The 25,000-nt window shown below is 46.4% G+C and overlaps 2 protein-coding genes across 2 annotated transcripts in view; one reads left to right on the forward strand and one right to left on the reverse strand.

Annotated features, from left to right (window-relative positions):
• Positions 1–10,802, forward strand: part of syde2 (synapse defective 1, Rho GTPase, homolog 2 (C. elegans)) — a 37,662-nt gene extending 26,860 nt beyond the window's left edge. The window contains exons 5-7 of the mRNA XM_072696072.1: positions 729–910; positions 1,168–1,399; positions 6,574–10,802. Coding sequence (XP_072552173.1) covers positions 729–910; positions 1,168–1,399; positions 6,574–7,268 — 1,109 coding nt within the window. The 3' untranslated portion in view covers positions 7,269–10,802. The remainder of the gene's footprint in view (positions 1–728; positions 911–1,167; positions 1,400–6,573) is intronic.
• Positions 10,803–16,836: 6,034 nt separating this feature from the next.
• dnai3 (dynein axonemal intermediate chain 3) overlaps positions 16,837–25,000 on the reverse strand; it is a 19,907-nt gene continuing 11,743 nt past the window's right edge. The window contains exons 14-23 of the mRNA XM_072696212.1: positions 24,327–24,400; positions 23,603–23,756; positions 23,147–23,231; positions 22,089–22,219; positions 21,870–21,933; positions 20,289–20,419; positions 19,462–19,666; positions 18,724–18,815; positions 17,952–18,074; positions 16,837–17,099 (exon numbers count right to left, since the gene is read on the reverse strand). Of these exons, the coding sequence (XP_072552313.1) occupies positions 16,956–17,099; positions 17,952–18,074; positions 18,724–18,815; positions 19,462–19,666; positions 20,289–20,419; positions 21,870–21,933; positions 22,089–22,219; positions 23,147–23,231; positions 23,603–23,756; positions 24,327–24,400 (1,203 nt within the window). The 3' untranslated portion in view covers positions 16,837–16,955. The remainder of the gene's footprint in view (positions 17,100–17,951; positions 18,075–18,723; positions 18,816–19,461; positions 19,667–20,288; positions 20,420–21,869; positions 21,934–22,088; positions 22,220–23,146; positions 23,232–23,602; positions 23,757–24,326; positions 24,401–25,000) is intronic.

Below are 25,000 nucleotides of genomic sequence, written 5' to 3' on the forward strand. Positions count from 1 at the left end.
CTTGCCTTCGGCTGCCAAGCTGAGCGGAAGCCGCCAGCAGTTCGGAGAAGCCCTGTGAAAGGCTTTGTGAGAGTTTGCCCTCTGTAATTTGTCAGGTACTGCTCCTATGTACAGGCTACGTGTCCAAATGTTTGTGGACACCTCTTATAATACTGAATGCATTCACCTACTTTACCTATTTTAGGTTGCACTCATTGCTGCAAACACACACGCACACACACACAGCTTGTCTAGTCGCTGTAGAGAAGAAGTACTGCCAATAGAATAGGACCCTCTGGAGCAGATAAACATCATGAACCTGTCTGCATCATGCTGCCGCCTAATAATGCCAGGCGTGGGCTAGTAGAGGGGTATTTATGAAGCCCCCCAGCACTGAGCTGGAATGACAGATGGTTGCGCTCTATCCAGTACTTTTTGGGATGAGTGTGGGGAGTTGGGGATGATGAGGTGTGATGATGAAGCTCTTGTCTCTGAATGCAATCAAATCCTCACAGCAATGCTTGTAAAATCCTTCTTCCCCCAACAAAAGCAGGATCACCTCTTTATTAATTATTATTTAATTCCCCTTGATTTCAGAAGATACAAAATAATCAAACAGGTGTCCCAATACTTTTGAATACATCCATGCTGTGCTGGCTGTGAGGAGAAGCCTGGACCCAAGCGCTGTTCTTCAGACTAGCTCAAAAGATCTCACCTACCTACTTTCTTCTGGCCTTCTTGTGTTGCAGGTGTTCTTAAGGACTATTTGAGAGAGCTGCCGTTTCCCCTCATCTCTAAGCCTCTGTATGAAGCGGTGTTGGACGCCATGGCCAAGCGGCCGCTGCTCATCGGAACCAGCGGCTGCGAGAACGAACCTGCCGACTCGGAGCACACCGTCAGCCTGCTCGAAACCCTGCCAGAGGTCGAGAAGGTACTGGAACGTCCCACAGTCCCAGATAACCCCCCCCCCTCCCCAAGTTTTGTCCATAGGTTTCACATTGACCCCACGTTGTATATGGACCCCCACCAGGTTCAGTGATGGCAGCAGGAGGGGATTAAATTGTGGTCCCCATCTAGGTTGTACACTGCATATAGGGCCTAGATGGGACCCATGTGAGGTTCTGGTGGGCTTTGGAACAGCCTTATTTAGTGAGGTCTCCTCTCCTCTCCTCTTCTGTCTCCTTCCAGGCGACCCTGCGGAAGCTTCTAGACCACCTGAAGCGCGTGGCGTCCCATCACGAGGTGAACAAGATGACGTGCCAGAACCTGGCGGTGTGTTTCGGGCCGGTGCTGCTCAGCCAGAGGCAGGACGCCTCGTGCCACACTAACCGGGTGTTCGTGGACTCTGAGGAGCTGGCCAGCGCCCTGCACTTCAAGAAGCACATCGAGGTCCTGCACTATCTGCTGCAGCTCTGGCCAGGTGTGAGAATGCAGCACTAGCACACATTGCTATGCTAATCAAACACACTGATCGATTGATTGATCACTGACCCCCACACGCAGTCACATGGCTGGTATCTGACGTGTGCTGGCTTGGGTTTTTTAACAGGAGGTGCTAGGCTAACGTTGCTAACAAACACTGATGACGGGACTGTCCTCAACATTATCCCGTAAATGGATCCCACTAAGTGAAGTTTATTGATGCGTATTAGTGATCAGAGGGTCGCTGGTTCGAATCCCGATCACGCTGCTAGCCATTGGCGCGCAGTTGGCCTTGCTCTCTCTAGGGTGGGTAGATGGCGCTCTTCCCTTCCCGCGTTGGTTGGTTGCCTTCGAAAAAGAGGCGTGGCTGTCTGTGCACGTGTCAAAAGGGGGCGTGTGATGGGGTGGGGTGGAGAATAGGTACGGGTTTAAGTTGGAACTACATTAACAGCCATGTAGCAACCTGGAGCTGGTGACCGTCTGGGTCCAGTGTTGGTCAGCAACATTAGCCTAGCATCTCCCGATCCGGTTTCGATCCTTTGTTTTTACCGCTGTGTCCGAGCACAGCGCCCTCTGGTGTCCTTTCTTTTTAAATAAGACACAAGACAGAGCTACAAGAAGAAAATTCTGTTTGCAAAAATGAATATAACCCCTTCAGGAAAGAGCCTGCTTTCTCCAAAACCTTCTAAACGTTCAGTAGAAATGAATGTAAAAATGAATTGAAATAATTTTGGAGAATTTCTATTGGTCCATCATGAAATTCTGACAGAAACTGCAGACCTGTCAATCAAAGTCAAAAAGTGGTGCCATCAACAAGCATCATTCCCAGCTTTTTTTTTTTAAACAAGGTAAGCTGAATTAAGCTGCTGATGGCAGACAAAAACCTGGTATCTCCAAAATGGCAGCTTTAAAGGAGAAGGTAAACCCCCTTCTCATCTTTCAGGTCGTTGTGGAGCATTTCTATTGGTCCGTCCATTGTATCACAAAATAAAGAACAGCCGTCAGATTCGCAGCGTGTCAAAAAGTGTAGAACAGCGGAAACGTACAGGAGATACAGGGTTTTTGCAGGACCGTGATGCTGTGTGACGCAGAATGGGTCAGAGTTGCCTTCAGACATGAGGTTCAGATGCTTTCTGTGGTTCGTGTCTCTGCAGGCCGAAGCCACGCCGGGCTTTGATACGCCTGCGGTTCCTAAACATAGTGCATTCGCTTCCATATGGGAGCCATCGGAGCCAACAGCCATTCTACACATCATGAGATGGAGAGAAACCGAGGAGGGTGGGGGTGGTGGTGTGTGGTTGAGGGGTGTGGGGGGGGGTATTGTAATGTAAACCGAAGCCCTGGGGGTGTGAGGCCATGAGAGAAATCCCCAGCCCTGAGGGGAGCATTCCAGAAATGGGCGAAATAGCCCTGAAGAGCCATCACTTACCCCTTATGACCAGCTACAGGCATGCACGTGTACAAACACACACACACACACACACACAATGCACAACAGCTGCGTGACTCGGGGACCACTGGTAAACTGTAAATGATATGCCAGACAAAATAAGAGAGCGAGCGCGAGAGTGTGCGAGAGGCAGTGCGAGAGAGCCGTGTGCAGGGTCTTGGGCTACATGGCTCTTGGATGGTCTGATGTCATTGTTGAAGAATTCCTCAGTGCGAGGGACAGCAGGACAACAGTGCAGTGTGTGAGAAGTGGAGGGGGGGTGTGGGGGGTGGGCGGATTTCCAGAAATGTGGGTTGGGAGCTTGGAGTTTAGAGTTACTCCCGTCTATTTGATAACATATTTAATGACCTCGATACATAATTAATGAGGCAGTTATATTGTGAGTCCGGTTTTGATATGAACCCCTCGAACCCTCCTATTCAGTCCTGTATGGATTATTATTAACTGTAATGCATCATAACTGTTGTGTATTTTGTATTGTTTGGTAAACTGTACGCTTTAGCATATCTTGTGGGGTCCCACAGGGTTCTGTTTTAGGGCCTGTGGAGTTGATGATAATTACGACCGTAAGTCATTATGAGAGCGAAAGAAATATGAAGGGTTATGTATATGCAGGGCTTTTGGGGCTGACGAAAAAACCTTGCATCTCAATTTCTGCTGAATTAAATTTTTTTGGACCAATAGAAATTCTCCAGATTTACTTGGAATAAATTGTTTTTACATTTATTCCCTTTGAAAGTTAGTGTAAATCTGCCATTTTGGAGATACCAGGCTTTTGCTTGACGATGGTTTTATGCTCCAACAGTGTAATTTCTATATTTTTATCCCTTAGAAATAAGACTGCTCTTTATTGTGCCTCAATTAAAAAATAAAAGGTAGGAAAAATATCTGCTGGTGGCGCCTAGAGGACACCAGAGGGCGCTGTGCTAGAACACAGGGGTAAAAACAAAGGATCGGAACTGGATCGGGTTTAAAAATAACTGATACTCGATATGCAATATCCCGCCTGTGAAGTTTGGAGATGTTGAAGATTGCGTAACCGGCCCTGCTGAAAAATCCAGCTCAAGACCAGCTTTAACTGGTGGCTGGTCTAGGTGGTCTAAGCTGATCCTTGCTGGTCCAGCTGATCGGTGAGCTGGTCATCCAGGTGAAAACATACACCGGTAAACTGGCTGGCTAACCAGCTCCTGACCAGCGTATGTTGCATTTGGGTTTGGGCTTGCAGGTCTTGCTAGGTTGGTCAATCTGGTGGTCTGGCTTGATGAAACCTGTAGACCAGCTAAACCATCAAACTCCAAAGAAAACGTGGCATATGCTGATCAAGGTGGTCCTAAGTTAAGACCATGATAAATCTTACATGTGTGTAAGGAACCACCTAAAGGTCTGAAGAACCTTCACTCGATGTTCTTGAGGTTCTGTTGCCAAAAAGCTTCTTAATAGAACCAAAAGTGGTTCCTCTATGGCATCACTCGAAGAACCTTTATTGTTAAAGACAATGTCCTTGCCTAGTTGAGGAATCGAACCCTGGTCTTCCGTTCTTAACACCCCACCTCCCCACCACCAGATGTTTAGGGGTCCAAGCACTGTTTCAGAGGATCTGGATATCTCCTCTATATAAAATATAAAGTCTCATAATCTATATAAAGTTACCTTGCCTTAACTCCTCCCATCCCCCCCCCGCCACACACTCGCCCTCACACACACTCACACACACTCACACACACTCTTATTGCATGTCCATTTCCAGCAGGCAAGAATGCAATAAGCCCAGCCTATAATTACACACATTCCTGACCTAACCTTTAGCCCAGCGCTTCACCCCGAACACTCCGAGCAGCCGAGCTGTACTTAAAGCCTCCTCCCAGAGGGCCGCCTTCCAGCTCAGACCGGGGCTGTGGGTGCGAGCCAGAGTGCCCTTGTGCTCTGGTGTGTGTTTGCGCTAGTCAGAGCTTAGATGTATAATTTCGTGTGCTGGAGGAAGCGGACAGTCGGGGATCGCCCGCCCAGCGGTGGACGGATGGAATGAAGGGCAAAAAATAGAGGAATTGGGGGCGGGAGGAGTCGAGGCCGTCGGGTATTTTTGTCCCGCCAGGGCCGCGGTGGTGAGAAGAGCTCCGGAGAGAACAGGGGCATTGTCCTCTTCACCTCCAGCAGGAGTTACCAAGCACGGTTCCTCCCTCAGCCCTGGAGCGACCCCCTCCTCACCCACCCATAAAGCTGGTGCTTTGATTGACACTCCGATCCTTTGTTTTTACCGCTGTGTACTAGCAGAGCGCCCTCTGGTGTCCTCTAGGCGCCACCAGCAGACATTATTCCCAGCTTTTCTTTGTTAATGAGGCACAATAAAGAGCAGTCTTATTTATAAGGGAGGAAAATATGGAAATTATGTTTGTAAAAATGAATTAAATGAAGCACAGTCAAGCAGACGGGGCTAACGTGGCCAACAGTGAGCGAAAGCCTCCTTTCACTGAAGCTTTGTAGTGATGTAATGATTATGTCATAACCTGTATTAACCTTTAAACCTTAATAATCCCCCTAAGACTGTTTGTGGGCAGTTATATATACATTATCATCCGTTTGTCTGCAGAGATCGTCTGAGACATTTAAGAGGTTCTGGGACCCGGTCAGGCTCTTCGAGTTCTGTTTGCTGTGGGCTGTTGAGGTCCATAACGTCTTTCCTCCCTCTGTTTACATTGAGTTGGAGCGGCCTCCGTGTTTAGACGGTCGGTCCGGCCTTCGGACGAAGGACAATGATGTGGAGCGCAACATTGAGGCGAAGAATTTCACTCAATAAAAGCCAAAATGCTCAAAATACAATATTAATATTTAGAACATATTTAATTGAAAACAGTTTATATAAATATTTACCCATCAGTCTTATTCAGGGGTTGGTGGATAGCGGAAATCACAGTCAATGATCAAAGCTAAGCATCAGAAGGGGCGGGGCTTCTGTATTGTGTGGGCTTTTTTTAATACGTTTATTATAAATTGTTGCAAAATGTACCACATCCACCCAAAACCGTCCACACGCCTGCTCTTACCGTTCTGTGGGGGGGCGGGGGTAGCCAACACCAGAACATCCCTCCCCAGAGGGAAAGCTTTGCAGTTAGCTCTGCTCCAAACAGCAGACCGAGTTCCCGGCCCGGTTCTGAAGTGCTTGCAGTGAGGGTCAGCTGTTTTGCCATATTTATGCTCTTGATGTGTTTGTTTTGTCTCATCGCCTCCCCCTGTAGGCCGCAGCTAAACTCAGCGGAGAGGTCACCTCGGCCTAATGAGCTGAGCCAGGCAGGTAAACTGGAGGGACTTGGTTTGGACTGGTGTGGTTTGAACATGAACTTTTGCTCCAGCTTTCCGGAGGCGGAGGGCCGGTGGTGTAATGCGAGGGGGAGGGGGGGTTCCTGAATCCCAGCAAATCCGTAGAGGAGAATTTTACAGGGTTCTCGATAACCATTGACTGTTAGGAGGCTTCTTACGCTCCTGTAGGTCCAACGTACCGTCTTCTTCATGACCTCCTAGACCAGTTTTATTGCCCTCAGAGAAATAATCAGCTGCACTGGACTGGTACAGAGCATTGGCTGCCTGAGTAGGGAGACGCTGCTGTTCTCTGAACCTGTGTGTGTGTGGTTGGCATGAGTTTCCTTTGCATGAATCGGTCTCTACATGCTTTTCCATCCATAATTAGGTCTTTTCCCTAACTCTCTTCCTCTCTCCCGCTCTTCCAGTTGTGGACGCAGACGGTAATCCCTCATCTCCCTCATCTCCCAGCCCGGACAGCCCTCCTCCTTCAGCGCTGGCCCCGGCTGTGATTGCTCCGGTGAGAAGGAGAAAGGACCGCCCTCAGGTGCTAAACCTGATGGGAAACAGCGCGACCGGTGTCCTCCGACCCCGGCCCGGCCGCCTGGACAGCCCGAGCAACCGCTACGCCGGCGACTGGAGCGAGTGCAGGGAAACGTACCTCCAGCAGACCAGCTCGGAAGAGGCCGACTACGACGACGTTCCCAGCGAAGAGCCGGCCAGCGCGGGACACGAGGAGAGGGCGAAGGAGAAGGCCGAGGGAGAAGCCTCTGAACCCGACATCGGCGAGGCGGACGAAGCGCTGGAGAGCGCAGAGGACGCTCCGGCGGAGGTGGAGAAGGAGCGAGAGAGCGGAGGAGAGCAGAGCGAGGAGATCGTTAGCATTAGTGGATCTCAGCAGCAGGAGGACGTTGAGTCCTTAAAGTCTTGGGGCGAGATCCTCCTGGAGAGAGACGAGCACAGACCCAAAGAGCACACCTATCAGGCCTACATGAAGATCCAGGAGATCAGCCCTGTGTTGAGTAACAGGGTGAACCTGCGCGACCTGCAGGAGAGCATTGACACGCTGATCGGAAACCTGGAGCGGGAGCTGAACAAGAACAAGATCAACGTGGGCTACTGACTCGAACCCTGAACACTCGACACTCGGGGGTTCTCCAGCACAGTCCTGGAGACCTGGTGCCGGCCAGATATTCCCTGCCCCTGACCTGTCCATCTCACACACTGAAACGTTGGGTGAGCTTTACAGGATCCCAGCTAACATGTCCATGATGGGCCTGCATAGTTAGCCAACTGGGGTCCAGCAAGTTTGGTCCATAGGTTCCATGTTGGCCCCACGGATGGATGCCCACCAGGGTCCCACTAGGGTCAGTGATGTGACCAGAAGGGGTTAACAGCCCTCCATCTGGGCTGTACGATGCACATTGGGTCTAGGTGGAACCCATGTGAGATAATGTTGGGCTGTAACGATGGGCCCCATTTGCCCACGCCCATCATCAGAGGGGTCCTCTGAGCCTGTCTTGCCCATCTCGGATACTGCAGGCTCTCAGTAGGTCAAACGGGTCCTTAAAGCTTGTCCAACCTGGCAACAGTTGCTATGAGCGAGTGCATTTGTAAGTTTAATGAGTTGGATCAGGCGTGTTGGGGCAGAGAGTACTCCAATCTGGCCTGGTCTGGATCCGGGCGACGGTGCGAGGTCAGCGACCAGGGTTTGGCTATTGAAACCCAATGGAAACACTACGAGAGCTTGATGGTGGCACTGGATCTGTGGTTACTGGATAATCCCAGTGGCTGCTTCTCTCTCCCACACAGTGGACTTTCTCTCTCTGACATTCCTCATCGGACTCCTCTTTGTCTGTGTCCTGCGTTCGCTACGTCGTCGTCGCCATTGTCGTTTTCTTCTTATTAGAAGAAGCCATTGAGCCCCGAGGGGTGAGCCAGGTGCCTTAATTGTGTAAAGGTGGTTCTTAAGGCAGCAGAGAGCTTTTTTGTTTTGTTTAAGTACAGGTACAATAATGTGGCGGAAATCTAAACCAATGCACTTACGGAGCCTCCTTTTGCTGTTTTCTGGTTAGCGGCGGGGCTGGGAGTTCAGGTACACAGTAAACAGGCCTACAGCCTCACAGTGGGAGAAGGAGAGGAGTACCTTCACCCTGAGACCCGAAACACAAAAATCCCTCCGCCACGAACGTCTTAAAATGAAAACTCCAGAGTCGTTAAGCTATACAGCCCAGATCATTCGACTGTATACCGCCCGGTTAGATCCCCGAGCTTCATAAACCTGCTGTCGGAAGTTTGGGAACTCCCTAAATTCTGTGCTGTGCAAATGTTTTGGCACCCCCGGTCAAATTACACGTGACTTTCGAACCCAAAGAAAGCTGAGATCTACACACTACTGCATATTCAAGCATAATTACTGATCATTTGCTTAATATCACCCATAAAAAAATAATGCGTACAAAAACACATTAAATATGATGTTGCAAAAGTAATGGCACCTGCTTTTTCCAATTTACTAAAGTCAGAAAATTATTTATTTGCTTGTTTTTACTTAGGAAAAACCCTCAAAATGTATTATTTGACCGGGGTGTGCAAACTTTTGCAGTTGCACACTAACAGGAAAATATATAGAGTGTATTCGGGGTGTGTTTGTGGTTGGCTCAGTGGTATAAACCTCCTGGAAGGTTGGTAATACAGCATGAGAGCTTCGTTCTCAGCCTCAGTTTTGCAGTTTTGAATTTAATATTTAAAAAGTTCAGTTATTGCAAACTGACTCAGAAAACCTTCCCATGGTGACGAGCTCGATCTTCCCACTTCTGACAGGCAGGGTGCAACCAAACCCCCTACCCCCACCCCCCTTGTATCCTGATTTTAATGTGAATCGGTCAGCTGTTCTTTACGCCGTGTCCAAATTTAATGATTTCCTGATGAACGGACCAATAGAAATGCTCCAGAATGACCGGGAATAAGATCCAATTACATCCACTTTCATTGAAAGTTGAAAAGTTGACTTTTTGGACATGCAAGGTTGTTGCGGGGCGGCGACGACATAGAATTACACCCCCAGAACTGAAACTCCAACTCTAAACACACTTAATTCACTTCTGTCTTATTTCTCAACCCCGAACTTAATATTCTATACCATTACCGACATCCTACGACGTTCTTATACGTGTAATCCTTAGGCCCTGCCTCTATAGCCTCATCTTAATAAAAATACTAATATAATAATAAACCTGCTTTACTCCGAGTCCCCTGAATGACAGACATCCTGATAGTAACTAGTGAATCTAATATTTAAGAATAGCTGGTAGAACCTTAATTATTATATTTAATAAGAACAGCAGTACCCATTTTTTTAATATATATATATATATATTACGCAGGAAGTTCGCTTGTGGTGGACACGCTTGCGCCCTCTACCTGCAATACGGCCGTTTCTGAGCAGTCCAGGGATGCAAACTCGTCAGTATTTATCAGATTCCAGTCTGTACAAATCCAGTCGGAGTATATTCTATGTTTGTAATTTTTGACGGCTTTCTCAGTGACCCTTATAGCGTTCGGCCTGTGGATCGGCATCAGATAAACCCACTCGCTAAGAGAGAGACGCTGGACGCGTTGGGCAGGACGAGCGGGGCTAATCGGACCGCTGCAGCCGTAAGGTACGAGTAACGGAGGGGATTGAGCGATTTTTGTTTGTTTGTTTGTTTTTGTAAACGTTCCTGTAGGCTGGTTTCCGGAGCGGTCCGAGCGCCGATGGCCCGGGTCGAGTCCAGAGAGCGTGGCGTGGTCAAAAGCTTTACCGTCAGATTGAAGCGTGTCTGAATATCTGCTGCAGTCGTCTGTATTTATGCGTGTAAATAGAGAGTATTTTAATTATTGGTCAAATCGTGATTGTGTTTCCGTTTGGCAGCTGCTCAAACATCTGTACATTAGCCTAAAGAAATTGTTTGTCTGTGAGAATATGAATGGGTTCACCACCGGCCCGGTTCACCAGAGCCCAGTTCTGCTGGAAGCCTGCTCTTCACACCGGCCTGCACCGACGTGGAATCTGGACTGTTGCAGGAAGTGCACTCTTCAAAACAAAGGGGCTCCACACGGCCGCAGAAGAACCTCTTTTGGGGGTTCTTCAGTAAGGCACCGGTCATAAACTGCAGGTTCTGCTCACACTGCTGGCGCTGGTCACTGCTCCTCGGAGTCTGGGAGTCTGGACGGGTGTGGAGGGCAGGTTTACCTCCTGGGCTGGTGGTGACACTAGTGTTGTACTGGTGCTTAAAGTGTGCAGAGGCTCCACGCACTGCTCTCACAGCAGAACTCTGGCCTCTATTGTAGAGAGGGTGGAGTTTGGACTGACCCTGGGTCAGTGCTGACAGCACCTGCAAAAGGTACTGGACTTAACGAAAATGTGAGCTGCTCCTTTTTACTGTCTAACATTCCCTTATTCTCTCTCTCTCTCCCCTCTCTGTCATCTAATGTCCCTCGGCCACCTGGGAAATGTTGTACGAATGCTTGTTGTTCCCGTGTGTGTGTGTGTGTGTGTGTGTGTGTGTGTGTGTGTGTGTGTGTGTGTGTGAGACCAGTCTAGTTCAGCTGTGTTGTTCAGACATTGGACAGAAGCCTGATGTGATGAAAGTGACCCTGATCCTCTTTACTGATACTGAGAAATATATCTTCACATTAAAGTATATATTTCACCCACGTCTGCGACTGTTCCTTACTGCGCTACAGCCGGAGGCACCGACACACAGTCCTCCTCCAAGTCAGTAATAGCTGAATTGTTCAGTATCCAGTATGAATTATTCAATATAGAAATATATATATGAAATATTCAGTAACTACTACACCTGTGTGGAAGTCGTGTATGAATTATTAAATATCTACTGTGAATGATTTAGTGTTGACCATGTTCAGTATCCACTATGAATTATTCAGTATCCAACAAATTATTAAACTATTAATTATTCAATATGGACTCACATTATCCACTATGAATTATTTTGTATCTATGATGCTTTGTTCAGTATCCACCATGAATTATTCAGTAATTACTATGAATTTTCAACTATTAATTATATATTATAGACTGAATTATTCAGCAATTATTGTAGATTTAGTAACTATGATTTGTTCTGTCTCCACTATGAATTATTTATTAACTGTTAATGATTCAGTTTGTATTATGAATCACTCATAAACCAGTATGAATAGATCAGTAAAGGCCACTGTGGAAGTTGTTCAGTATCTAATATGAATGATTTAGTATCCACCATGAATTATTTAGTAATTACTATGAAATATGATAAACTATTAATGATTTAATATAGCCTGGATTGTTCAGCAACTATTGCGGTATGAATTATTAAATATAGACTGAATTCTACTAAAACTACTACAGTATGAAGTATTCAGTTACTACTACAAATGATTAAAATATTGATTATTCAATATGGACTGACAATATCCACTATGAATTATTTAGTATCCACTATGAATTATTCAATATAGACAGAATTCTACTGAAACTACTACAGTATGAATTATTTAGGGTATACTATGGTTTGTTCAGTATCCACTATAAATTATAAACTATTAATTATTCAATTTAGAATTATTTAGCAACTACTACAGTATGATTTTTTAAATATCTACTATGAATTATTCAGTATCTACTATTATGCAGTGTAGACTGAATTCTACTAAAGCCACTACAGTATGAATTATTCTGGATTAGTAAATTACTATGGATTATTCAGTAACTATGATTTGTTCTGTCTCCACTATGAATTATTTATTAACTGTTAATGATTCAGTTTCTACTATGAATCACTCATAAACCAGTATGAATAGATCAGTAAGTGCCACTGTGGGAGTTGTTCAGTATCCGCTGGGTTGAGGTTGAGGTTCTGAAGTCTTAAGGGGTTAAGGGGTGAAATCCACAGGCCTGTCGGGAAAGCTGTCGGTTTGGAATCCCCCTCATTCTGAAGATCACTGAGTTGTGGGTATCCCCCCATCCCCCCATCCCCCGAGCAGTGCTCCCTAATCCATCACCCTGCTCTCCTTTACTGTCTGTATCTAACCTGGTGGACACCTGTGATATCTGGCTCTGACCCAGAAACCTCAGCCTAGTCGCCGCCCTTCCATCCAGCGCTGAACTTCTGAAGTGGAGCTGGTGGCTGGCTGCCTGAACGAGGGCCTGATTAGAGGGAAACATGGAAAGACGATCTTTTCCACGTTCAGCACTGGATGGAACTTCCTCTTTGCTTCAGGGCCGAAGTTTCCCCTCCTGTGGGCAGAAGAACGGCTGCAGCGGAGTGCTGAGTCCACCCCGGGGCGGCTGTTTATGGAGGCCAGTGTTGACTGTGCTTGGTTGGTACCGTCCAACGTTGAGTGCCCATGCTGACCCCTGTCCACCATCAGAAGCACCTACAGTGGGCACCAGAACTGGACCCCGAAGGTGGCCTTATCCGATGTGTCCCGTCCTCTTTTCCATCATGGGACGACCGGGTACCTGTGGAGACAACATCTTCAGCATGCACTGAGGGGGGAGAAACTGAGGAAGCAGGACTTTCTGTTAACTTTCTGTTTATGAAGGTCAGAGACTGAGGAACGCTGGTGTGTGTGTGTGTGTGTGTCAGAGAGAGAGAGAGAGAGAGAGCTCCTGTAGTCATAACAGGAGGCTGAGGGTGAAGTGTGTTTTCTCAGACGGAGCTGATATTTGATATGGACGTGTCTGCTGGCCTGAACCCGGCCTGCTCTGCTCCTGCTACTCTCTCCACTCTCAACATGTAAACAACCTCTCTCTCACTCTGTCGCGCTCTCTTGCTCTCTCTGTACAAAAAAAAAACAATAAAAATGCTCCAAATTAATGAACGCACCAATAGAAATGCTCCAGAATGATGAACAGACCAATAGAAATGCTCCAGAGTAATAAATAGACCAATTGAAATGCTCCAAATTAATGAACGGACCAATAGAAATGCTCGAGAATGATGAACGGACCAATAGAAATGCTCCAGAGTAATAAATAGACCAATTGAAATGCTCCAAATTAATGAACGGACCAATAGAAATGCTCGAGAATGATGAACGGACCAATAGAAATGCTCCAGAGTAATAAATAGACCAATTGAAATGCTCCAAATTAATGAACGGACCAATAGAAATGCTCGAGAATGATGAACGGACCAATAGAAATGCTCGAGAATGATGAACGGACCAATAGAAATGCTCCAGAATGATGAACGGACCAATAGAAATGCTCCAGAATGATGAACTGACCAATAGAAATGCTGAACTGACTGTAGACACAGTTAACTGTAGCAGACTGAGGGGGGCGCTGCGTTAAATAACATCAGTATTGCCATGATGTTGCTTTAAGTCCTTGGCTGAAAGTGTGTGTGTGTGTGTGTGTGTGTGTGTGTGTGTGTGTGTGTACTGACATTCCATTGACGCAGTGCCCTTCACAGGTTTTAATCAGGGTTTATTAGAGGGGGGCTCGGGGGGCTGTTTGCTGTTTGATGTTGCGTCTCTCTTTTCCTCAGTCTGAAGGAAGTCTGGCAGCTCATCTGAAACCTTCCTCGATCATAGATACACTACTGACAGACACACACACACACACACACACACACACACACACGGGCAGAAAACAGTGAAAGTGAGAAGCACTGGTTGGTGTACAGAAGCTTTCATTACTTGTTAGCTACATTAGCCTCACAGTTCCAGTGTCACACTAGTGTGAGTGAGAGAGAGAGAGAGAGAGAGAGAGAGAGAGAGGGTGAGTGAGAGTGAGTGTGAGAGAGAGAGAGTGTGAGAGAGAGTGAGTGTAAGAGAGAAAGAGAGTGAGAGAGAGTGTGTGTATGTGTGTGTGTGTGTGTGAGAGAGAGAGAGAGAGAGAGAGAGGCTGGGAGAGAGAGAGAGGGTGAGAGAGAGAATGAGAGAGAGAGAGGGGGAGAGAGAGAGAGTGAGAGAGAGTGAGAGAGAGAGGGTGAGAGAGAGAATGAGAGAGAGAGTGAGTGAGAGAGAGAGGGAGAGAGAGAGAGAGGCTGGGAGAGAGAGAGAGAGGGTGAAAGAGAGAATGAGAGAGAGAGAGGGTGAGAGAGAAAGAGAGAGAGAGAGAGTGAGAGAGAGAGGGTGAGAGAGAGAATGAGAGAGAGAGGGTGAGAGAGAGAGAGTGAGAGAGAGAGGCTGGGAGAGAGAGAGAGGGTGAGAGAGAGAATGAGAGAGAGAGAGGGTGAGAGAGAAAGAGAGAGAGAGAGAGTGAGAGAGAGAGGGTGAGAGAGAGAATGAGAGAGAGGGTGAGAGAGAGTGAGTGTGAGAGAGAGAGGCTGGGAGAGAGAGAGAGGGTGAGAGAGAGAATGAGAGAGAGAGAGGGTGAGAGAGAGAGGGTGAGAGAGAGAATGAGAGAGAGAGGGTGAGAGAGAGTGAGTGTGAGAGAGAGTGAGTGTAAGAGAGAAAGAGAGTGAGAGAGAGTGTGTGTGTGTGTGTGTGTGAGAGAGAGAGAGAGAGAGAGAGGATGATGCTGTTGGTTTGTTTTTCCAGTTCAGTGACGCTTGTGGATTTCCCGTTTGCATTGGGCAGACAGCAGAGGTGTCTTTTGTCAGCTGTGTGTGTGTGTGTGTGTGTGTGTGTGTGTGAGTGTGTGTGAGTGTGTAAGTGTGTGTGTGCGCGCTCTATTATTTCAGCGCATCTACGTCAGTGTACTTTCCTCACTTTTATTACTTTTTCTTAACACACTGCGTCAAGAGTGTGTATAAGGGTGTGTGTGTGTGATTAATTTGTTCCCACTCCCCAACACACACTGGTCAACTGTTACACTACAGTATACACTACACTGTTACACTATACTATATACTACACTGTTACACTACACTGTTACACTATACTATATACTACACTGTTACACTATACTATATACTACAGTTACACTACACTGTTACACTATACTATATACTACACTGTTACACTATACTATATACTACAGTTACACTACACTGTTACACTATACTATATACTACACTGTTACACTATACTATATACTACACTGTTACACTACACTGTTACACTATACTATATACTACACTGTTACACTACAGTTACACTACACTGTTACACTATACTATATACTACACTGTTACACTACACTGTTACACTACACTGTTACACTATACTATATACTACACTGTTACACTACACTGTTACACTATACTATATACTACACTGTTACACTACACTGTTACACTACACTGTTACACTATACTATATACTACACTGTTACACTACACTGTTACACTATACTATATACCACACTGTTACACTACACTGTTACACTACAGTATACACTACACTGTTACACTACAGTATACACTACACTGTTACACTATACTATATACTACACTGTTACACTATACTATATACCACACTGTTACACTACACTGTTACACTACAGTATACACTACACTGTTACACTACAGTATACACTACACTGTTACACTATACTATATACTACACTGTTACACTATACTATATACTACACTGTTACACTACACTGTTACACTATACTATATACCACACTGTTACACTACACTGTTACACTACAGTATACACTACACTGTTACACTATACTATATACTACACTGTTACACTACACTGTTACACTATACTATATACCACACTGTTACACTACACTGTTACACTACACTATTTACTACTGTTACACTATACTATATACTACACTGTTACACTATACTATATACTACACTGTTACACTATACTATTACACTACACTGTTACACTACACTATATACCACACTGTTACACTACTCTATACACTATTACACTACACTGTTACACTACACTGTTACACTACACTATATACCACACTGTTACACTACTCTATACACTGTTACACGGTGCAGACAGTTACTGGTGCTTAATGGACGGAGCAGCCCAGTCGTCATCTGTGGGTCGAGGAGTGTTTGGGTGTTTCTGCAGGAAGCCGGACGTTCTCCAGAGCTCTAGATTTCTCAGAGCTGCTTCTGCTGCGGGAATCAATACCTGATCCTATCTGAATTTAGAGCGACTGCGTCAGTCTGAAACCCATCAACCCATCATCGATTAGCTGTCCGAGACCACTGCCCCCGGGGGGCTCCGCCTGGACACAGTTACAGTGAACCGTACACTCTAATGAATCCAGGCAGGAAACCAGAACCCAGCGCACTGAAATCCATCCCACCCTCAAGGTTACGCTCAGACTTCCACTTATGGACAGTTTGCCTGCATAGAAACCTAATGCCAGCAGTTTAGCTCCACCCATTCAGCCTACAGCAGTTTAGCCCCACCCATTCAGCCTACAGCAGTTTAGCTCCACCCATTTAGCCTACAGCAGTTTAGCTCCACCCATTCAGCCTACAGCAGTTTAGCTCCACCCATTTAGCCTACAGCAGTTTAGCCCCACCCATTCAGCCTACAGCAGTTTAGCCCCACCCATTCAGCCTACAGCAGTTTAGCCCCACCTATTCAGCCTACAGCAGTTTAGCCTCACCCATTTAGCCTACAGCAGTTTAGCTCCACCCATTCAGCCTACAGCAGTTTAGCCCCACCCATTCAGCCTACAGCAGTTTAGCCCCACCCATTCAGCCTACAGCAGTTTAGCCCCACCCATTCAGCCTATATACATTGAACATATTGTCTCCTTAATGTAACAGAATAGGGCTTTATTAAAAACAGTGAAGCAGGGCGGGGAGTTTCAGGGGTGTATGAAACAAAAAGCTCGTATGTGAACATTGCAGCTGGTGTGTGTTTGTGTGTGTGGTCAGCTCTCTTCTGTGTCCGGTGATTCAGACAGTAGCCTCATTTTCTTCAGAATGAACTTCTCCAGTTTGCAGTACTCCTCCCACTCCTTCAGCTCCTCCTGCTCCAGCTCCTCCACCGTCTTTACCGACACAGCTCCCACCTCCTGGACACGATTACAGTCATTTCAGTCCTTACATGTAATAATGAATATTCAACAGTTCACTCCCATCGCACCGCCTGACAGGTTCAAGTGTTAGTAGAAACTGAATAATTTAAAAGAGATATTTAATAATTCATAATAGTTATTGAATAGTAGTTAAAGATGAATGAGCTCCACTCAGAGCTTTACACACTGCCAAAGAACCAACACACTGATAAACACTCCACTTCGTTAGGAGTGATGGACATTTTTAGCAGTAAAGAGTGTGTGTGTGTGTGTGTGTGTGTGTGAAGTCACTTGAAAAATGGCCTAGTCTCACTCAGTAATCATACTGAACCTGATGCAGTTCGCTGATAAACATGGTGGTGGTAGTGTCATAATCTATGAGGTTCAATAATATACACTAATCAGCCATAACATTAAAACCATCTACCTAACATTAAGTAGGTCCCCCTTGTGCCACCACAACAGATCTGACCTCTGACCTCTGCTGTGGTATCCGCCACCAAAACTACCGTTAGCAGCAGATCCTGTAACCAAGTCCTGTGAGCCTCAGGTGCCCATGAACCTGCCACTGGTTCGCCGGTTGTCCTTCCTTGGGGCACTTTTGGTGTGTACTGACCACTGCAAGCCGGAAACATCCCAAAAGACCTGCCTGATGTTTTGGGGATCCAGTCGTCTAGAACATCACAGTTTGGTTCTTGTTAAAGTGTCTCAGGTTCTTATGCTTGTCCAGAACTGGTTTTAATGTTATGGCTGATTGGTGTACAGGCCTATGCAGAACTCTCTATATAGGTTATTATATCGTCAATAGAGAAGACAGTGTTCTCCACCCAAACTGAATGAGCCCCCCACCTTTTTTCTCCTCTGCTCCTCGGCATCCACCTCCCGTTTCTCTCTTACTCGCACCTCCCGCTTCTTCTCAAAGTAGATCAGGCGCTCCACCTCCTTGTCGAAGTACATGCTCACATTCAGCTTCTGCAAGGCAGGCCGTGGTGAAGCGAACAGGTTGATTGCTTCTATAGCTTTGCACTGGAGCTACGAGGCTAATAAGTAACCCTTTAGCACTGCGCCGCTAACTGCCGGTCTAAATCATCACACACTGTCCTCGAAGCTCGTGGAGGTGGTCAGTAACCTCTAACAGACTTCTGTATGTGGTTCCTGACACTGTTTGACTGTCTGTAATCTATAAACATGGACTAAAGTAAGGCTTCTAGACGGCTGCTGCAGTTTTAGCCGTTTGTTTACTGAGTTAAAGCAGCATTATGTCGCATTTTTAATAATAAATGATCAGCTTCAGGATCCTGCTGATGCTCCACTCCGTCATTACTCTACCGCCTCAGCCCACATGCTTCTCTATGCTTCTCAGCTTGTCCAGAAACACATGTGTACAGATATCTGTCAATGAATGGGCAAGAATTTGCATTTATGGCAGTGGAGTAAAAGTGAGTTATACTCCACAACTGTAGAGGGAACCCAGGAGCCAAAAAATACAGAATCTCGCATAATGCTGCTTTAACTGATTTATGAAGTTCTGAGGAATCAGATCTGAACTAGGTTGGCTTTCTGAACCTCACACACCAAAACTGCTCAATTGTTCTACACCTGCCCTGCTGTTCTTCCTCACCTCGTTGGAGGATGGGTGGCGCAGTCTCCATGGCACCTCCAGGATATGCAGGGTGCCCATGTGGTCCGACACGGCCAACAGCTGCTGCTTTGCTGCTCAGACAAGATCAGACTCGGGTTACTATACAGCTCAAACCCATCCTTGTGCAGTCCCACAGTAGTGATAACACTGCAGAGTTTCCGCTAATGTTCGACTTATAAAACCTAAACGTTTCCATCTCGATTGAGCAATTTTTCTGAAAAATGTGAATTTGGCAGTTGTTTTATTTGTATTTGATCAGAATTTCATGATGATTGGACCAACAGAAATGCTCCACAATGTGAAAGTAAAACTGAAAGTTCACTGAAAGTCCTGTAAAGCTGCTGTTTTGGAGGTACCAGGTTTTTGACGGTGGTTTTATGCGCCAACGACAGCTTAATAAATTTTTTTAGACATCATCACCATCCTGTTTTTATGCTTTACAAATAAACAGGCTGATTCAGACTGAGCTAATTTGTACCTCCTTAAAAAAAGCTGGGAATAATGTCTGCTGATGCCACCAGAGGGCGCTCTGCTAGAACACAGTGGTAAAAACAAAGGATCGAAACTGGATCGGGTTTAAAAACACGTCCTTAAAACATCCTTGTAAGGTTTTATGGATCAGGCCCATAAGGGTCCATTGACGCTACACTCAGAACAGGCTGCTGTGCTTGTAGTGCTGATATCAGTGTGTTTACAGAGCTCGGGTTTGAGACTAACGTGAGATGACCCAGGGTCTGATGCAGGTGATCGGAGCGGTGGTGATGTTGTGGGTCTGCGAGGGCTCGTGCGTTTTCTCCAGCAGGTCCCAGACCTCCAGATTCCCGTCCTCTTTCCCGATGAAGAATACGGCGGGCCGGGTCGGAGACCAGAAGCCCACCGTGCTGTTCTTCTGCGAGCAGGGCGACAGCATGAGCGGACCATTCTGGAACAGGAGAGGAGAGGCAGCAGCTTCAGACCAATATTCCTTGTTTTTGAGAGAAGAAGGATCAAGGATAACACAGTCGCCACGTTTCACAGCCTAGATATATATTTGTAAAAAATTATAATCAATTTCCATGAAGATATTAAAAGCACAAGAGGCACAAGAAACCCGGCGACGATCCCCGTCTGTCACTTTCGCCAGGAAATAGGGTTTCCTGTAGACTGTAGGGATTTCTGCCACTGCTGGTAGATCCGTATAACCGTACTCTTCCGTAACACCTGCAATTTCAGCTCCTTCCCGTCACGCCCAAATGCAGTCGCTCCTTATAGCCAATCATTAACTGCATCTGCTTTGCGACCCATTTTCCACACATCTAACGAGACCCTCACTGCACTGTACTGTAGTATTCTCAAAGTCTGAGTTTTGCCACACACCCCGCAAGTATCCTCAAGCAGCACCATCTGCAGGAGCCTGAAGTTACCACCACACGTAAGGTGAGTCATTTTTGGTCTGGGAAGCTTTTATATATATATATATATGTGTGTGTATGTGTGTGTGTGTGTGTGTGTGTGTGTGTGTGTGTGTGTGTGTGTAGGTATGGAAGCAGGAACGGGGCCTTCACCATCACGCCCTCCTTCCAGATGGCAAAGTTCCACACTCCCACAGTCAGAATGATGTCCTTAAAGAAAGGAGAGCGGAGGGCCGTGTTGACCAGGCCGTCGTGAACTCTGAAACAGTGAGTGGGTTTAGGACCTGGGAGAAAACAATGAGAGAGAGGGAGAGATAGAGACATTGGCACAGTTAATGGTATACACACTTAATCACAATGTGTGTGTGTGTGTTCTTTCCTAAAAGCCATAATGTACCAAATTAGCATTTTTTATTTATGCTGTTTAATCCCTCCTAATGTCTCTGTAATGAGTGGTGGAGCCAGGTGGAGCTCATGTCCTGCCACCCCCCCACCTCCAATCACTCTAACACAGCCTGATTAACCCCTCAGTAACAGGCCGAGCTCTAGTGTTCTGCTGGGAGCTCTGTAGAAGTACAGGGAGCAGGAGTGTATGAATGGGGTGTGTAGAGGAGTGGGAGTGTGTGTGTGGGCGCTGCGTGAGCATCTCGTTGGCGTAATTACTCCAAATTGCTCTGCTAGTGGCGCTGGGGGGCAGAGCTTCCCGTGGAATTAGCCGGCGCTTCTGCTGCCAGAAGCCGTCAGGCTGAGCTCGGCGTGCTCTGCTTTTATTGCTGATGTGTTCAGAGCTGCTCTCAAAGCTCAGTGACGGTAATGAGAGACCGCAGTCCCAGCTGTCTTAATACTGTCTGATTACCCTGTAAATCAGACAATGTGAGCACTGTTTTATTCACTGTAGACAGGGTTACTCACCAGCCACCCACAGCTGAACAACACACCATCTCCAGTAACTCCGCTAACCCCAGCCAGAGCTGATCTACAGCTCCATCAGTGCTGCAGGTCTACATCCTCTAATTTGTGCCACAACAATGCTGCTCCAGACCAAAACTGCAGCTGCTCATCTCCTCAACTTTACTGGAGAAGGAGGGAAAACATCTAAGAGATGTTATTCCTGTTGGAGCACTTCTATTGGTCCATTCATTATTTTGAAGTATTTCTATTCTATTCTGGAGTATTTCAATGCATTATTTTGGGGCCTTACTATTGGCCCACTCATCATTTTGGAACCTTGCAATTGGTCAGTTTGTTATTTTAAAGCAATACTTTTCATTTATTCATTATTTTGGAGAATTTCCATTGGTCCATGTGATATTTTGAGACCTTACTATTGGTCTGCTCATTTTGGAGTTTTTCTATTGGCCCATTCATTATTTTGAAGCCTTACTTTTGATCCACTCATTATTTTGAAGTATTAAAATTTTTTTTATTCTTTATTTTGGAGCATTTTCATTGGCCCATGCGTTATTTTGGGGCCCTACTATTGGTCTACTCATTATCGTGGAGTATTTCTATTGGTTTGTTCATTATTTTGGAGCATTTCCATTGGTCCATGGGTTATTTTGGGGCCCTACTATTGGTCTACTCATTATTTTGGAGTATTTCTTTTGGTTCGTTCATTATTATGAAGCCTTTCCTATTGATCCACTCATTATTTTGAAGTATTACTATTGGTTTGTTCATTATTTTGCAGTATTACTATTAGTCCATGCGTTATGTCTGCGTGTGTTCTCTTACTGAAGAGTCGTCCCGAGTCGTTGTCCTTCTCTAGTCTCCAGTCTGTGTACACAATCTCTCCATCCTGAGAGGACAAATGGACAATGTTCCTTGTTATATACAGAACACACAAAGTATACAGAGTCATGTGAAAAATGTAGAGGACCCCCCATGATCCAAAGAGCTCTCACAGAGTAGACACAGAGGAGTCTGGGAAGGCTTGCATACATGGACACTCACCTCAGTGCCCACGTAGAACTTGGTGCTGATGTCCTCCAGCTGCTTGGACTGCTTGGACTGTTTGGCGGATGGCACCTGGAGCTGGGAATACTGAGGAACCTCCAGCCTTTCTGCTCCAGCTGGGAGCTTCTCTGGAGGGGTGAGAGAGGACACTGAGGAGATCAGCTCTGTACAGGTGGACAGGAGAACCTGCATGGCCTCTGAACTGCATATGATCTTACGCCTGAGAGTGTCTCCACAGGGCTGGGGGGAGGTGCAGATTAGGTGAATTAAAGAGGGTGTGCATGGGGTCTCACAAAGCCCCCTGTGTGTGTGAGGACAGGGTGGGGTTTGTGTTCCTTTCCAGAGATTCGGGTGGGCACTGCTTACCTTGCGTGTAACTGCTGTGTAAGCACTCGCTGCTTATCTAGAACAGTGTGTTTCTAAAGCGCCGGGGTGCGGTACTGACTGCTGTTCTGAGGTCAGTATGTAAAGGTCAGTGTGATTAGTAGCACCTCTGAAAGTGCTTCTGTTAGCTAGAACATTAGCTGTAAATGCTGTTAGCTACAACAGCCCTCTGAACCACTGTGTGTCTCTGTTAGCTAGAACACATATAAGATTGACTGCTTTGGCTAAAATGTTAGCCAAAGCAGGTTCTTGTTAGCTAGAGTAGATATCTAGCTGCTTTTTAAAATCTAGAACACATCTCAGAGTACCTCTGTTAGCTAGAACACCCCTCTTAGTGTCTGTGTTAGCTAGAACACCTCTCAGACAGTGTAGGTGAGATAGTAGGTGGTAGGTGTAGGTGGGACATTGCAGGTGGGTCTGTGCAGTTGGGACAGTGCAGGTGGGTCGGTGTAGGTGGGACAGTGCAGGTTGCTGCGCTCAGAGGCCAGGCTGGGGTTGTGTGTGTGTGAACTGCCGGTCAGCGGCTTTTACCTAAACAGTGATTTGACCATTTCCTTCCCCAAATTACTCTCAGAGGCACAGACTGGCCCACATATGCCTTCAACACTGTTTGAGGTGTCCTCAAACTTTTGACAGCTGTGTGAGAAATGTGCAGGGTGTTATTGGTTCACCTGCAGAACTGCTGAATGTGCTCTCTCTCAGGCTGAACTTCAGGGGGCTGTATTCACCCCTGCCATCTACTTTGGGAAGAGTCACCTAGACAGAGAGCACAGAGAGAGAGAGAGAGACAGTCAGGGGGCAGCGGTGGCTCAGCGGTTAGAGCTCTGGGCTATTGATGATGAGGGTTGTGGGTTCGATACCCCGGGCTCGGCAAGCTGCCACAGTTGGGCCCTTGGGCTCTTTGCTCCCCGGGCGCTGGAGTTGGCTGCCCACCGCTCTGTGTGTGTGTGTGTGTGCTTACTGCCCCTAGTTCACTAGTGTGTGTGTGTGTTCACCACCACAGAGGGGTCATAGAGCAGTGACAGTGATCTGGATCCACAGTCCATCCAGAGGTTTGACCGTTTTTTTGTTGAAGCTTAATATTTGTGTGTGTGTGTGTGTGTGTGTGTGTGTGTGTGTGTGTGTACCCTTAGGAGAGGCTTCCACGTCAGGTCGAGATGTTTGAAGGTACTGGGGACTCCGTATGGGTTGTCCAGTATTTGCTCTTCGGTCTTCTGCTTCCTCTCCATCAGAGACTGAGCCACGACAGGAGGAGTGCGGAGGTCCCAGAACATCACACAGCTAACACACACAAACATTAGTGTGAAAATTAAAAACACACTAAAAAATAATCAAATTAATATGGGGGGGGGGGGCATATTCTATACATACTCTCTGGAGCAGATCAACATCATGAACCTATTGGCACCATGCTGCTGCCTAATAATGTCAGGCGTGGGCTAGTAGAGGGGTATAAAGCCCCCCTAGTATTAAGCTGTGGAGCAGTGGAAGAACTGTGTTCTCTGGACTGATGTTGGTGGAGCTCTATCCAGAACTTTTGGGATGAGTTGGGATGATGATGAGGTGGTGTGGTGGTAATCCTCCAACATCCTGACTTTACTAACTTTAGCTCTTGGTGCTGAATGCAATCAAATCCTCACAGCAATGCTAAACCTCCTAAATCTAGTAGAAAGCATTTATCCCTGAACAGTAGGGACAGTTACTCCGACAAAAGCAGGATCAGCTCTTTTTAATCCCCTTGATTTCAGAAGAAACAGTGAACGAGCAGGTGTCCCAATACTTTTGTCCAAACTATGTATATACATTGAGGTTGTACATTATATTATAATCTGTGTGTGGATATGACGGTACCAATCAGGAGCACAGGTCACAATCTGAACTGATTTCTGACTCTTGTTCTCCAGCGGTACCCCGGTTCTAGACACCTAAAGAGAGAGAGAGAGAGAGAGAGAGCGAAGGAGAGAGAGAGGTTGTAAATATATGATATCCATGTGTTAGCCTATTATACAGTATACTGTGCTGTTATCACCCCTCTTGTTAGTTTGTGGATCCCTCTGACCACGTTACCACGTTACTGACTCTGAGGTCAGATCCTTGACATGTCCACCCCCTCGGGAGCATTTCCCCTCGGCCTTGCTCTGGTTAACCCTATAAATGTCAATCAATACCCAATAATCTATTACAGACCCAGGAGAGGGTCATAACAGTGGCTAGTTGCCCTCTAGAGTGCTCTCAGTAGAGGTCTAGAGCGGACCGCTCTCGCTCTTTGACCTCTCGCGTGTTTTGTGAAAGGGGCTGCAGCTCTTAACTGAATTGCTTTCACTGAAGGTAAAGTGAAGCTGTCAGTTTTTTCAGCTCTGATTAAATCAGCAGTTTGCCGGACCACCTTCTCTAAAAGCAATCATTAGCTTTCACACACACACATACACACACACACACTTCTGTTAGCCTTTTAGCCTAAGTGGCTCCGGCGTCAATGTGTGGAAATTAGCTCTGAAAGCCTAAAAGCAGCGGAGTGTGTGTTC

Source organism: Salminus brasiliensis, chromosome 14 (assembly GCF_030463535.1).
Source record: "Salminus brasiliensis chromosome 14, fSalBra1.hap2, whole genome shotgun sequence".
Classification (NCBI taxonomy): Eukaryota; Metazoa; Chordata; class Actinopteri; order Characiformes; family Bryconidae; genus Salminus; species Salminus brasiliensis.